Here is a 13,360-nt window from a genome sequence, read left to right as displayed (position 1 = left end):
AAAATTGTGCATTCCAACTGTGGTCTGATCTGTCTTGTCCTGGTCTGATCTGTCTTGTCCACATTAATCATTTACTTGTGCACTCCATTGTCCTGCATATCTGAACCCAGTAACCCCTTATTTTTTGGAGTCCCTCTTTGAAATTTGCTGTGCTATAATATTTGAAATCAGCAAATGAAATCTTTGTCCCTAATATTTAGCAAGTAAGCAAGGAGGATTTCAGTTTGCATAGTCCTACCTTATTTTAAATTGAGAAATTTGAATTTGTACAAAGACCACTAATCTTTTTTGGTACGATTATCTTTGGTCTGGTGTCGCATTGTGCTATTGCCAGTGCAGCCCTTCCTTCACACACTTTATGAATAGCCGAAAGTCCTTGATTTTGAAGTGTTTACTTTTTTTCCAATCTGGCTCCAGGCAAATTTACTCCAAGTTCAATTAGTCTGCACCTATGTAACCTCCACTGATCATGTTAACTTTATTCTTTGATCAATTTCATTTATTAAAAAATCTTGTTTAGTCTAACTGTTCTCCCCACATCTATCACCTCACCTCTCCCTCAGTTCACTTTTTCAGGATCAGATCCAGAACTTTGGACCTATAACATTCATACCCCCCTCCCCCTGCACTCTTCCAAATTTGACTCTTTTCTCAGTAGGTTTCCCCCCCCCCCCCCCCGTGCACTCTTCCCATTTGGATTACACAGGTCATCCCCAGTTAAACTTGGGGACAGGCTGAGAAATTAGTTTGTGCCTTTCACAAAATGATTGATTAGACCACCCAATATTGTCACAGAAATGTAGCAATTTAATCCAAATGCTTGCCATCTAATCTCATTTTCTAATGCAATGTGTCTTTTCTTGTCCAAGTTGCAAGACCACGGGGGTGATTCTTGCCCCCACGTTGTCTGATGCCCTTTCTGCTTTCTTGGAGAATAGTTTCTATTTGTGGTCCTTGTCCTTTTAGATTGGACAGAGCCCATTCAAGTTGAGATTAAATGAAAAATGAAAATCGCTTATTGTCACAAGTAGGCTTCAAATGAAGTTACTGTGAAAAGCCCCTAGTCACCACATACTGGCACCTGTTCAGGGAGGCTGTTATGGGAATTGAACCATGCTGCTGGCCTGCCTTGGTCTGCTTTCAAAGCCAGCGATTTACCCTGAACAAAACTGTTCAAGCCCTGTGCTAAACAGCCCCTTCTAGTTCTAGTTAGTTAGCAGTAGCAACAGTATATGCTTTCCTACTATCACTTAGTCAACTTGGTCTGCTTTTGGCAACACCTCACCAGAGGTAACCTTGCCTCTAAATCCGATCAAAATAGTGCAGTATTTACCCCCTAGTTTTTTTCCCAGCAACTACTCTGGCTACTGATAGATGCAATGTTGCACTTCATTCATCTGACCATAGTGTTATATACCTTTTAAGCCAGAGTGCAATGCAACATTTAAGTCAGTTTAATGACTGGAGCCATTTAACTTGCGCACAAAGGTTGCCACATAGTGATGGGTATTATTGTCTTGAATGTTTTGTTTTTGATGGGCGCAGGCTTGGAGGACCGAAGGGCCTGTCCCTGTGCTGTATTGTTCAAGTTACATTAACCCAAGTGGGGAAAATGTGTAAAAGTGAGGGCGAGACACAAATTATGTTGCTTCGCCGAAGTCCCATGTTCGAAGCACCAACAGTTGTCTTCCCCTATGTCCTCAACCTTGACTGGTGTGGAATGACTGACCATATAAAGTTGAATTGGGGAAAGAGTGCCAAATAAAGGGCAGAAAACATTGACCATGCTAAACTCATTCAGAAGTCCAGACCATGTTTTGTAATCTTTCACATGCAACAAACATTTGACTATCCCTATCTGTTGCTATAAATTGAACAATTAAATCAAAAAAGTCTGCATTGAGGATAGAAAATATTAAACATATGCTTTATACTATTAAAACCCATCTTACCTTCCTTCATAAGAATTTGTCGAAAAGTACTAAAGAAACCAGCCTGTTGACCTGCCATTGAAAGGACCTGTATACGAGATTTCACACAGTCGATTGGATAAACAGCTATCCACAAGCAGGCACCTCCAAATCCGCCACTCACCATCAAGGGAATTACACCTTTTGAAATAGAATGAGTTGCTTAATGGGTACAGCACCATCAGACTTCATCCAATTCATACATTTACAGACGTGTAACCATTGTAACAATGGAATTTTTCAAAACTGTTATACTTGTCTGTGTGCAAAGTAATCTATCTTGGAACAAGTCACTAGAGCACTGCTCAGTCCCTATAAGGTCAGGATAAACTGGTGAATTATACAAACAAGCAAATAGGAGCAGGAGCAGCTACTCTGACCCCCCCTTCAGCTTGCTCCATCATTCAGTAACATCATGGCTGATCTGATTGTAACCTCAAACCCACATTCCTGCCTAACCCCAATAACCTTTCCACCCCCTTGTTAATCAAGAATCTATCTTATTTTACGGAAGGTTCCCCTACTCCCCACAAGTTAGAATGGGGAATAAATTGTTGGCCTTGCCATTGATACCTACATTGAGAATTCTGAAAAAATTGTAGCAATGGTTACAATGGGCAGCATGGTGGCTGCTGCCTCACGGCACCAAGGATCCGGGTCACTGTTCGAGTGGGGTTTGCACATTCTCCCTGTGTCTGCATAGGTCTCACCCCACATCCCAAAATGTGCAGAGTAGGTGGATTAGCTATGCTAAATTGCCTCTTATTGGAAAACATTTAGTTTAAATAAAAAAAAAAAAAATGGTTACAGTACACAGGTGGCCATTCGGCCCATTGTGGCTGCTCTGCTTCTCTGCAACAGCAACTGACCTGGTTTCACACCTCACCTTCTACCTGTATCATGGCATATTTATCTTCAGAATCTTCCAATTCTCAGACAGCCTGAATTGAATCTCTCCACACACAGGTAGTGCATTTTAGATTTTGACCACCTGCTTTTCCTTGGGTTGTTGATTTTTTTGCTAATCACTTAAATCATTGGCCAAGGGTGGAGAACCAGAGGCAGTGGAGTTTGCCAGGATGTACTGTCAGATCCCTCATGATTTTGAATACTTTGTCAAAACTCCCCTCAACCTTCTTTGGAGAAACTGGGACTGTTCTCCTTAATCTATGTGCCTGACTGAAGTTCCGCCTTCTTAACTATTCTTGGTAGATCTTTTATGCACCCTCTTGAGTATTCCCACCCTCATGGTATTGTCACTGGACTAGTAATCCAGGGTAATGCTCTGGGGGCCCAGGTTCAAATCCCAGTAGCTGGTGAAACTTTAATTCAAATAGAATTTATAAAGTACTGACCAGGAAGCTATTGTTTGCCATAACCCGGCTGGTTCACAAATGTCCTTTGGGAAGGAAACCTGCCATCCTCAACTGGTCAGCCCTATCTGTGACTCCAGGGGTTGACTCTTCAATTGCCCTTGAACTCTGAAATGCCTCAGCAAGTTACTTAGTTCAAAGCTTTGACAAAGAGTCATTGGACTTGAAACGTTAGCTCTTTTCTCTCCCTACAGATGCTGCCAGACCTGCTGAGATTTTCCAGCATTTTCTCTTTTGTACTCGGTTCAAAGGCAATTGGAGATTGGGAATAAATGCTGGCTGAGTCAGCGGCGCCCACATCCCATCCATGAATAACTGGTACCGAGAATTGGCCACGCTTTCGGCCCTTGCCTCAAGCCCAGGATCCCATATGCTTTATTAACGCTTTCTCAACTTGTCCTGCCACCTGCAACACTCTCTGCACATATATTGTCCTCTGCTCCTGCACCCATATTGTCCTCTGCTCCTGAACCCGCTTTGCAATTGTATCCTTTTATTTTAAATTGCATAATTTCACACTTTCTACATTAAATTTCATTACTCACTAAATGGTAGAGAGAAGTAGCTTTTTTTCCCTCCAATCGCTATCCTGAAGAGGCTTCACAATATTTTTCTAATTTAAAAAGCAAAGATTGAGGATATTTAATTTTGTTGCGCAAGTGATTCATCACTTTATAACAATGGCAACATTCAGAAAATTGAAACAGCAGTACAGGTCTTCAAACCCCCATATTTTCCTGCTCTCCATGCTCTTCAATAATTTGTTATTGACGTGTGTGATTTTTACTCAATTTATTTTTGTTTGGGTTACGACAGCTTTTTGACCCCACCAGCCGTTTAATCCGCCAACTCATCTGCCACACCATTAGTGGATTACAGCAGTTTGCAGCTAGCCACAGTCATGTGAATTCTAAGCTTAATGCAGTCTGTCTTTGGGAAAAAAATATATCCTTCAGATATAATTTGGGCAATAGCATTGTCTGGACAGATGAGAATCCACTGTTTTGCTCACCTGTCTTGACTGACTTGTAACCAGTGGAAAATACAAGGATTTGGTGTTTGGGGTTGATGGAAATTCAATGGGAGAAATAAAATGTTTATTATTTTGATTTCTAACGCAAGAGCAGAGTTAGTTAATGCAGAGGGCATTTTATAGTTGCAGCTTGTGCAAGCCAAGCAATGACCCACAAACATCAACGTGTGTGTACGGGTAGAATATTTTCCCCAGTTGTAGGTATATGTGGAAATGATAGCATTTTAGTGTTTTTTCCTCCCAAATTGGTTAAGATTGACATGGGTGCTTTCATTTGAAAACTGAATACAAATCTACAAAAGGAGATAATACACATTTTTCTTTCACGAAGCATTATTCTATTCCATTGACTCTTTCTCTCTCCCCCCCTCCTCCTCCCCCACCCCCCCTCATCTCCCTCCCCTCCCCCACCCCCCCACCTCACCCCACCCCCCCTCCCCTTCCTGCCCCCCCTCACCCCACCACCCCCCTCCCCCCACCCCCACCCCCCACCCCTTCCTGCCCCCCCTCACCCCACCACCCCCTCCCCTCCCCTCCCTCCCCCCCCTCACCCCACCACCCCCTCCCCTCCCTCCCCCCCTCCCCCTCCCCCCTCCCCCTCCCTCCCCCCCCCTCCTCCCCCCCACCCCTCCCCTCCCCCCCTCCCCCCTCCCCCCCTCCCCCCTCCCCCTCCTCCCCCCCCCCCCACCCCTCCCCTCCCCCCCTCCCCCCTCCCCCCCTCCCCCCTCCCCCTCCTCCCCCCCACCCCTCCCCTCCCCTCCCCCCCTCCCCCCTCCCCCTCCTCCCCCCCACCCCTCCCCCCCCCCCTCCCCCCCCTCCCCCCCACCCCTCCCCCCCCCCTCCCCTCCCCCCCTCCCCCCTCCCCCTCCTCCCCCCCACCCCTCCCCCCCCCCTCCCCCCCCTCCCCCCCCTCCCCTCCCCCCCTCCCCCCTCCCCCTCCTCCCCCCCACCCCTCCCCCCCCCCTCCCCCCTCCCCCTCCTCCCCCCCACCCCTCCCCCCCCCCCTCCCCCCTCCCCCCTCCCCCTCCCCCCCCCCCTCCCTCCCCCCCCCCTCCCCCCTCCCCCCTCCCCCTCCCCCCCCCCCTCCCCCCCCCCCTCCCCCCCCCCCTCCCTCCCCCCCCCCCCTCTCCCCCCCCCCTCCCCCCCCCCCTCCCTCCCCCCCCCCCCCCTCCCTCCCCCCCCCCTCCCTCCCCTCCTCCCCCCCCCTCCCTCCCCCCCCCCTCCCTCCCCTCCTCCCCCCCCTCCCCCCCCCCTCCCTCCCCTCCTCCCCCCCCTCCCCTCCCCCCCCCACCCTCCCCTCCCCTCCCCCCCCCACCCTCCCCTCCCCCTCCCCCCCCACTCCCCCCCCCACTCCCCCCCCCCTCCCCCTCCCCCTCCCCCCCCACTCCCCCCCCCCTCCCCCTCCCCCCCCACTCCCCCTCCCCCCCCCCTCCCCCTCCCCCCCCACTCCCCCCCCCCCCCTCCCCCTCCCCCCCCCTCCCCCCCCCCCCCCCCTCCCCCCCCCCCCCCCTCCCCCTCCCCCCCCCTCCCCCTCCCCCCCTCCCCCTCCCCCCCCCTCCCCCTCCCCCCCCCTCCCCCTCCCCCCCCACTCCCCCCCCCCCCTCCCCCTCCCCCCCCCTCCCCCTCCCCCCCCACTCCCCCTCCCCCCCTCCCCCTCCCCCCCCCTCCCCCTCCCCCCCCACTCCCCCTCCCCCCCCACTCCCCCCCCCCCCCTCCCCCTCCCCCCCCCTCCCCCTCCCCCCCCACTCCCCCTCCCCCTCCCCCTCCCCCCCCCCCCTCCCCCCCCCCCCTCCCCCCCCCACCCCCCCCCCTCCCCCCCCCCCCCCCCCCCCCCTCCCCCCCCCCACCCCTCCCTCCCCCTCCCCCCCCCACCCCCCCACCCCCTCCCCCTCCCCCCCCCACTCTCCCCCCCCCCTCCCCCTCCCCCTCCCCCCCCCTCCCCCTCCCCCCCCCACCCCCCCTCCCCCTCCCCCCCCCACCCCCCCTCCCCCTCCCCCCCCCACTCCCCCTCTGTGGAGCAAGCAAGCTTAATGTCAGGGATTCCACGAGGCTTCGTAGGGAATAGGGGCACTACCTGACTCCAGGCATTTTATGTCCGAGGATAACCAGATGCCTGATGATACTATACAAAACCGTGAAGTCCACTGTTGAAGTTCCCAGCAGACATGGTGTGCATCTGAAGCTACATTTCACATGCAACATTTTGTACATTTGGATCTTACTCATTCAAACAAGATTACTCGGGCATGAGCTTTCATTTTATAAATGTCTTGATCAAGACTAGAAAATTTCCCAATCACCCCGTCTCAAAGTTAACGTTGCATCAATTAAGTTTCATTAAGAACTCTATCCACAAATCCAACTCGTTAGATTAAAGCAATTGGTTACAATGTTAGATTACCTTTTGATTTTGGTTTTTCTACCTTTCTGGATCAGAAAATACTTTAGGTTGGTTGCCTTTCTTCAGAAGATTGAATTTTCCTTTAGCATCACTGTGGGTGCATCTACGCCACCGAATGGCCCACTATCACCACCTTTAGGTCAGTGAGGGATTGGCACACTCATCCCGTGACCAAAAGAACGGTAGAAATGTCCCAAATTGATATTTTTTTTCTCATTTCACAGCAGGGGATTGGAAAGATCAATGAGCAGATCGCGACTTAACATTGGCTTTAAATTGGAAAAGCTGTAAAATTAGCTGCCTTGGTGTGTCCCTATAGTTTTTTAATCCCAATATTAAAGAACAATGTCTTGCGTTTTAGACTGAACATTCAAGATCATGAATTCCATAACTTAAGTAGAAAGCCTTTAAATATAGTTTGGCTTGATTGGAATTTAGAGCTGAGATTTCTCTCCATAAGCATAACTATAAGCATACTACAGTATGCAAGCCAGCACCATTTTGGTGCTTCAGATTTGTTGACACAACTTCAGCACAAACTAGCTTATTTCACTTCAGCTTCAGGAGTCCTGTTGGTTGTGACTACAATCTACAGCTGCAGATGAGTGCAGCACAATGGCCCAGATGTGAGCACCGCTGTCTACAGTGCTGAGAACCAGAGTTAGACAGGTCACTGTCCGTGTGGAGTTTGCACATGCTCCCTGTGTCTGCATGGGTTTCATCCCCACAACCCAAAGATGTGCAGATTAGGTCTAAATTGTCCCTTAATTGAAAAAAATAAATAATTGGGTACTCTAAATTATTAAAAGAAACAAAATATCTACAGCTGCAGATTGTAATCAGGACATTTTTGTTTTTTTTACACAAGTTCCTACCAAAAGTCCACAGCAGCAGAATAAGTTTTTGTTACCTATAGTACGCTGACAGAAGTGTAAAACTGGTGACTATGAATAGGGGTAGGGACTAGGAGCAGTGCTTTGGGAAAGAGGGGTAGCAAGATGTGCCTGAGAAGTGGAGATGGAGTAAGTCGGAACAGATGGAGACAAGGGAGGGAAGAACGAGAATAGCATCCGATTAAGCACTGTGAGGAGCAGCTGGGAAGTGCAAGAATACCAGGTTTGAATTGAGGGAGCAAGAGGATGATCGTATTCAATAGAAGCAGAAATATGGCGGAAGAGAATCTTTGACAGTAAAGAGAGTTCTTCCCTTCCTTTAGTTCAGAAAAAGTGTGGTTGGAGACGGTGACTATGGGTAGCATTTGGAAAATAGTGGCTGAAAATCTAAATACAGTATAAAATGGGCTTTCTGGAACCAAAATAAATTCCTGCGAATTTGAGGTTTGTCTCTGTATACAAGGTAAGGGCTAGTGGGTAGGTCAGATCTCAGAATTTCATAATATCCAACAGCTTGGTTTTCTAGACTCTTAAATTCTGTTGTTTGAACTTTTGAGATTTATCTGCCTATGCTTTCCGCAGGATTCTGGAAATGGAGGAATACATACAGCAACTGGTAATTCTAGGAGACGAAGCTCTTGCAAAGGACACTGGGCTCCACAATATCGGAACAAAAACATGGGAGCCTCCTGTTGGAATATTCCACCAACAGGTCTATCTTTGGAACACTCCTCATCTGAAAAAGGAAATCTTTGTACTGAGGATGCATCAGGGAGGTGGCTATTACTGTGTATGCTCTCACTAAATGGTGAGGCACGGTCATCACTTGAGACCGAACCGGTACCTGGTCCAAGAGTATTTATTGTAGAGAATGCAAGAGTTTCTCCTGAATTTGTGATAAACCAAATTGGTTGAAACCAATTTTTTTTTTTTTTTAAATATAAAAGTGCCCGGTTTTTAAAAAATTAATAAAGCAACCTTTCGCATTTACCAATTTCTGAGCCAGTGGATGCCATGTAACAAACTGTCAAATCCAATTATCCTTTAAATGGATTTGCCAGCTCGTAACATGTGACCTCCTCATGACATCATCTCAAATGGATATCCTACAATGAATACAAATGAAGAACGCTGCTCCTCCTTCCAATTTCATGAATCATTCTTGATGGGTGTTACGTTTAAATTTGCATTTCAGCCTTTTGATTTTTAAATAACGACTAATTTTGTGAATCGGTCACTTTGTTACGACAAACAAACAGTTTAAGAACTGCAACTGTTTGGTTTCTATCTGCTCCCACTTGCAATTTTATTCTCTTGTAATAAATACTGCCTCTCTCCTTCCCTTCCCCCAACCACTTGCTTCAGGTACTTACCTAGCTCATCTTTGGTCTGGCCCCCAGTAGTAAAGAGGGTGCGACTGAGTTCATAGCCACCAAAGAAAAAAAAGTAGCCAGGCATTTCCCTCATCAGTGTGCTCGACAGACCTTGGTACAAGCCAAGAGGACCATCCGTTTTCAAAACATTTTTGATCACTGCCCAAACTGTGCTAAAAGAAGAAAAAAATGTATAAATTAGTAAATGAAAGTGGTTGACAGTTTGTTGTCACCAACAGATAATGCAGTTTTATTGAAGAATGCCTCGCAGCTAAATGTATACAACCTGCTCCCAGACCACCTCCTCACAACTTCTCTTCAGGCAGGCTCTGAGCCAAAGATCACCCCCAGAGCTACCCTCTCCTCCTAGTTTAATTTGCTACCTCTATATAATGGCCCAGTGTCAGAGCTCAATCTCTTCAGTCTGTGGCATAGCATGATGGGAAAATCAACAGAATTGATTTTAAAAACCTGCCACGGTTCACTGCATCATATGACGCTAACTCTCCTGTTTCTAATGAAACAATTAATGCTTGGTAACACCTTGATGCACACTTGAAAAGATGCCAGCTTTCCAGCCAAAACACTAGCACTTTAATGGGTTGGATTACAGCCCTAATCAATATTTCTAAGATTGACATCAAAATCTGCAATGACTTAAAAGAACCATGTTGGACAGAATTTTATACAGGATCTAGTGGTCAAATTCCTCTAGTGATTTGTAGCAAGATCACTCTTCAGTTTGCAGTGTCTTTTGAAACCCAATATGCCACTAAGTACAGTAAGCACATGAATTTTTATTTCTTCGCTGTCTAATTAAACATCTCATGCATTCCTTTTGGGTATTTCACATTAATGATTTTAAACTATAAGTGGCCCTGGTGGAGAAAGAACCAGAATGTACACAATTAGTTATGTTCCAAAATAAAAGGTACATTCCTTACTAAATTACTTAATCTCTTGAAGGAAGAAACTATCTTATTTATGATCTGGAGTCCACAAGATAGAGGAGCAGAATTAAGCCATTTGGCCCATCGGCTCTGCTCCACCATGCGATTGTGGCTGTAGGTTTCTCATCCCCATTCTCCTGCCTTCTCCCCATAACCGCTGATTCCCTTCCCTTGTTAATCAAGAACCTATCTATCTCTGTCTTAAAGGCACTTTGACTTGGTCTCCACAGCCTTCTGCAGCAATGCTTTCTACAGATTCACGATCCTCTGGCTGGGATCATCCCTTCGGTCTGGGGCTGTGCCCTCTGGTTCTAGTCGCTCCTACTAGTGGAAACACCTTCTCCACATTGCATTATTTTACTAATGGCAGAGTTCAGGATGGTCCATTCTGAAATATTTTCATTTTGCCTTGCAACCAGCTTGTTCGATTTAAATTAATGGATGGAAATCTGCAAGCAAGTATCCTATGATTTCCTGGTATGTCCCTTCAGTGGGTACAGAAGCCTGCCTGCCAGGGACATGATTTTGTTAAATCTTCCCTGTACAATGTGCACCTAATTCAGGGTTCATGTTATCGATTAATAAAATACATTAGCTACCCCTCCCCCCGTCTCCTTGCATCAAAAACCATTCCACAGCCAAGAGGTTATACAGGTTATCGTCTGCAAACATGGCTTTGTTCACCGAACAGAACAAGATGACGCAATAGAAAAAAGAACTTGCTGGAAAAACTCAGCAGGAATACTCGAAGGGGCTTCTCGCCGTGGGGCAAGGGTCAGCTTTCCACGTCGTGTCTTTTCCCCGTCTGCAAGGAAACTTAACCCTCTCATCTGCTACATAGAGAAAACGCTACAACGGAGATTATTCCTTCTCATTTATGATTTCTGCTAAGTTTTCTTACCGTGCCCTCTCCATGGTTTTCATCTTGCTGCGTGTCACGCATATGATGTGCACAGTTTGGAGCTGATCTCCAAATTGCCTCTAAGGTTATAGCCAGTGCTGCCACTCAATCGAAATGGAGGAGAGGTTAAAGCTGCACGGACTCGCTCATTTTCCCCATCTTTCTGGTGCTCTTAAGAAGTGTCACAGACACACTACAGCTCAGGTGACAGGGCTACTGAAATCAGCTGCTTACAGTTGGATGAATAATGGACACACACCTTCTCACCACACATCCAATCCTAAAATTTAGATTTGATCAGTGACAGGAACTCACTCAATAGGAATGACATTCAGGAATACATTTTAATCCAAGTTGGATTTTATTTGTAATCTATGGACTGTATAGAGTTATACCAGCTACTAACCAGTGGCCCAAGCAAGCAAACTTGGATACATTTGCCCATTCCCCACTTTGATAAGTGATTTTTGAAATATACTTTTATACAATCCAGTCCAACTTTAATCTAGATATAAAAGAGGGAATCCCACATGTGACAGTGCATTAAGCTTCTTAAAAATAAGATGCCCAGAATAAAAATGGACGTACCTGGGATGTCCTTTTTCTAGCTTGCCTGAGGATTTCATTTCATGCATTGCTTGAAGGCGACATTTGACCAGCTCTGTTGGGCAAATGGCCAATGAGGCAAACACGGATGCAAATGAGCCAGAAGCTGCTTTCTGTACATCACTGAAATGGCAGATGTCCAGATAGTGAAAAGATGATCAAAAATATTCCTCCAACGGTTGGACAAGTTCAGGGCTAGATCCTGCAACACTCTACCTTGGAATACAAAACTGTTACCCCAGCCTAAGCCTATTGGAAACTTTGCTAATCATATGTAAGGTTTACCCATTTTGCACAAAAGCCTGGAACGTTCCCCCTTCATCTGTAGCTTTCATTGATGGCCAATATTCTTATTTCAGTCTCAAGGAGACGTAAATAAAGAGACACCCTGGGGGCGATTCTCCGATATTGAGGCCAAGTGTTCTCGCCGTCGTGAACGCTGTCGCGTATCACGGCGGCGCAAACAGGGCCCGGACACGACCTATTCTGGACCCCACAGTGGGCCAGCACGGTGCTGGAGCAGTTCATGCCGCTCCAGCATCCTTATGCGGCGCCAAATGGGCGGCGCGCCAACCCACGCATGCGCAGTTGGGGCAGCCCAATCCTGCGCATGCGCGGGGATCGTCTTACGCATGCCGGATCCTCACCAACGTGGAGCCGGTGTTCTGGGGCCGCGCGCGGAAGAAGGCCGGCCCACTGATCGGTGGGCCCCGATCGCGGGCCAGACCCTATCGGAAGCCGCCCCGGTGAAGAGAGCCCCCCCTCTCTCCACCCCCAACCCCCCCCCACCATTCCCGCAAAGTTCCCGCCGGCAGCAAACAGGGGTGGATGGCGTCGGTGGAAACCTTTTGTGTCATAGCGGCCACTCGGCCCATCCGGCCGGAGTATCGCCGCTCGCCGGTTCTCTGAACAGCCCGGTGTGAACCGCGCGCCGCTGGTTTCCGGGGGAGGGGGGTGGGGTGGGAGAATCGCGTGCGGGGGTCGGGGCGGCGTAGCGCGATTTGTGCGGCACCCCAACGATTCTCCCACCCGGCGTGGGGGGGGGGGAAGAGAATAGCGCACCCTCTTGGGGTGGCACAGTGGTTAGCTCTGCTGCCTCAGCACCAAGGACCCGAGTTCAATTCCAACTTCAGGTGACTGTGTGCAGTTTGCACATTCTTCCTGTCTCTGCGTGAGTTTCCGCAGGGTGCTCCGGTTTCCTCCCACAGTCCAAAGACGTGCAGGTTAGGTGGATTGTCCATGTTAAATTGCCCCCTAGTGTCCAGGGGCCGGATTCTTCGGCTGCACCCGGTGCAAGCTCTCCACAGGCGGGATGGGAACCATGTTAATGGTCCAGTGATCTCGGGCAGGAATTTCCGGTCGCCAGGTGGGCACAGCCGAAGAATCGCGCCCCATTGGTTAGGTGGGGTTACGGGGAAAGGACGGGGATTTGGGCCTAAGTAGGGCGCTTTTTCAGAGGATCGGTGCAAACTCAATGGGGTCAATGAGGCCTCCTTCTGCCATGGAGGGATTCCATGAAGGAAACAAATAATGACTGTTCATCACCAACATTAAAAGCCATCACTCGATTTAAGTATTACTAATGAATAAATTTAATTGAAGGGTGCGGCACCACAACATGTTTTACACAATTTCCCTTCTATTTTTCAGAGTTTATATTATGCATCGTCAAGGTAATCCTTTAGTGTCAAAATATACATGAACTTCAATATCAGGGGTGTCTTTAAACAGTGGTAAATCTATAAATTAATATCTAGAATAATGGATGCCTTGGAGTATTTGAGACTTTTATCATAGACATTTACTACCAGTTGGTCCATCTGTGCTGCTTGAAAATGGCGGTAAAAGTTTCTAATTCCC

General features: G+C 48.2%; 1 protein-coding gene across 2 annotated transcripts in view; it reads right to left on the bottom strand.

The window, feature by feature from the left end:
• LOC140391973 (mitochondrial ornithine transporter 1-like) overlaps positions 1-13,360 on the bottom strand; it is a 106,269-nt gene that overhangs the window by 1,568 nt on the left and 91,341 nt on the right. For both annotated transcript variants that reach the window (XM_072477079.1, XM_072477078.1), the window contains exons 4-6: positions 11,483-11,623; positions 9,044-9,216; positions 1,953-2,111 (exon numbers count right to left, since the gene is read on the bottom strand). In XM_072477079.1, coding sequence (XP_072333180.1) covers positions 1,953-2,111; positions 9,044-9,216; positions 11,483-11,623 — 473 coding nt within the window. The remainder of the gene's footprint in view (positions 1-1,952; positions 2,112-9,043; positions 9,217-11,482; positions 11,624-13,360) is intronic.

Source organism: Scyliorhinus torazame, chromosome 15, assembly GCF_047496885.1.
Source record: "Scyliorhinus torazame isolate Kashiwa2021f chromosome 15, sScyTor2.1, whole genome shotgun sequence".
Classification (NCBI taxonomy): Eukaryota; Metazoa; Chordata; class Chondrichthyes; order Carcharhiniformes; family Scyliorhinidae; genus Scyliorhinus; species Scyliorhinus torazame.
Note: the sequence above shows the minus strand (reverse complement) of the source record. Positions and strands in the feature narration are given on the sequence as shown.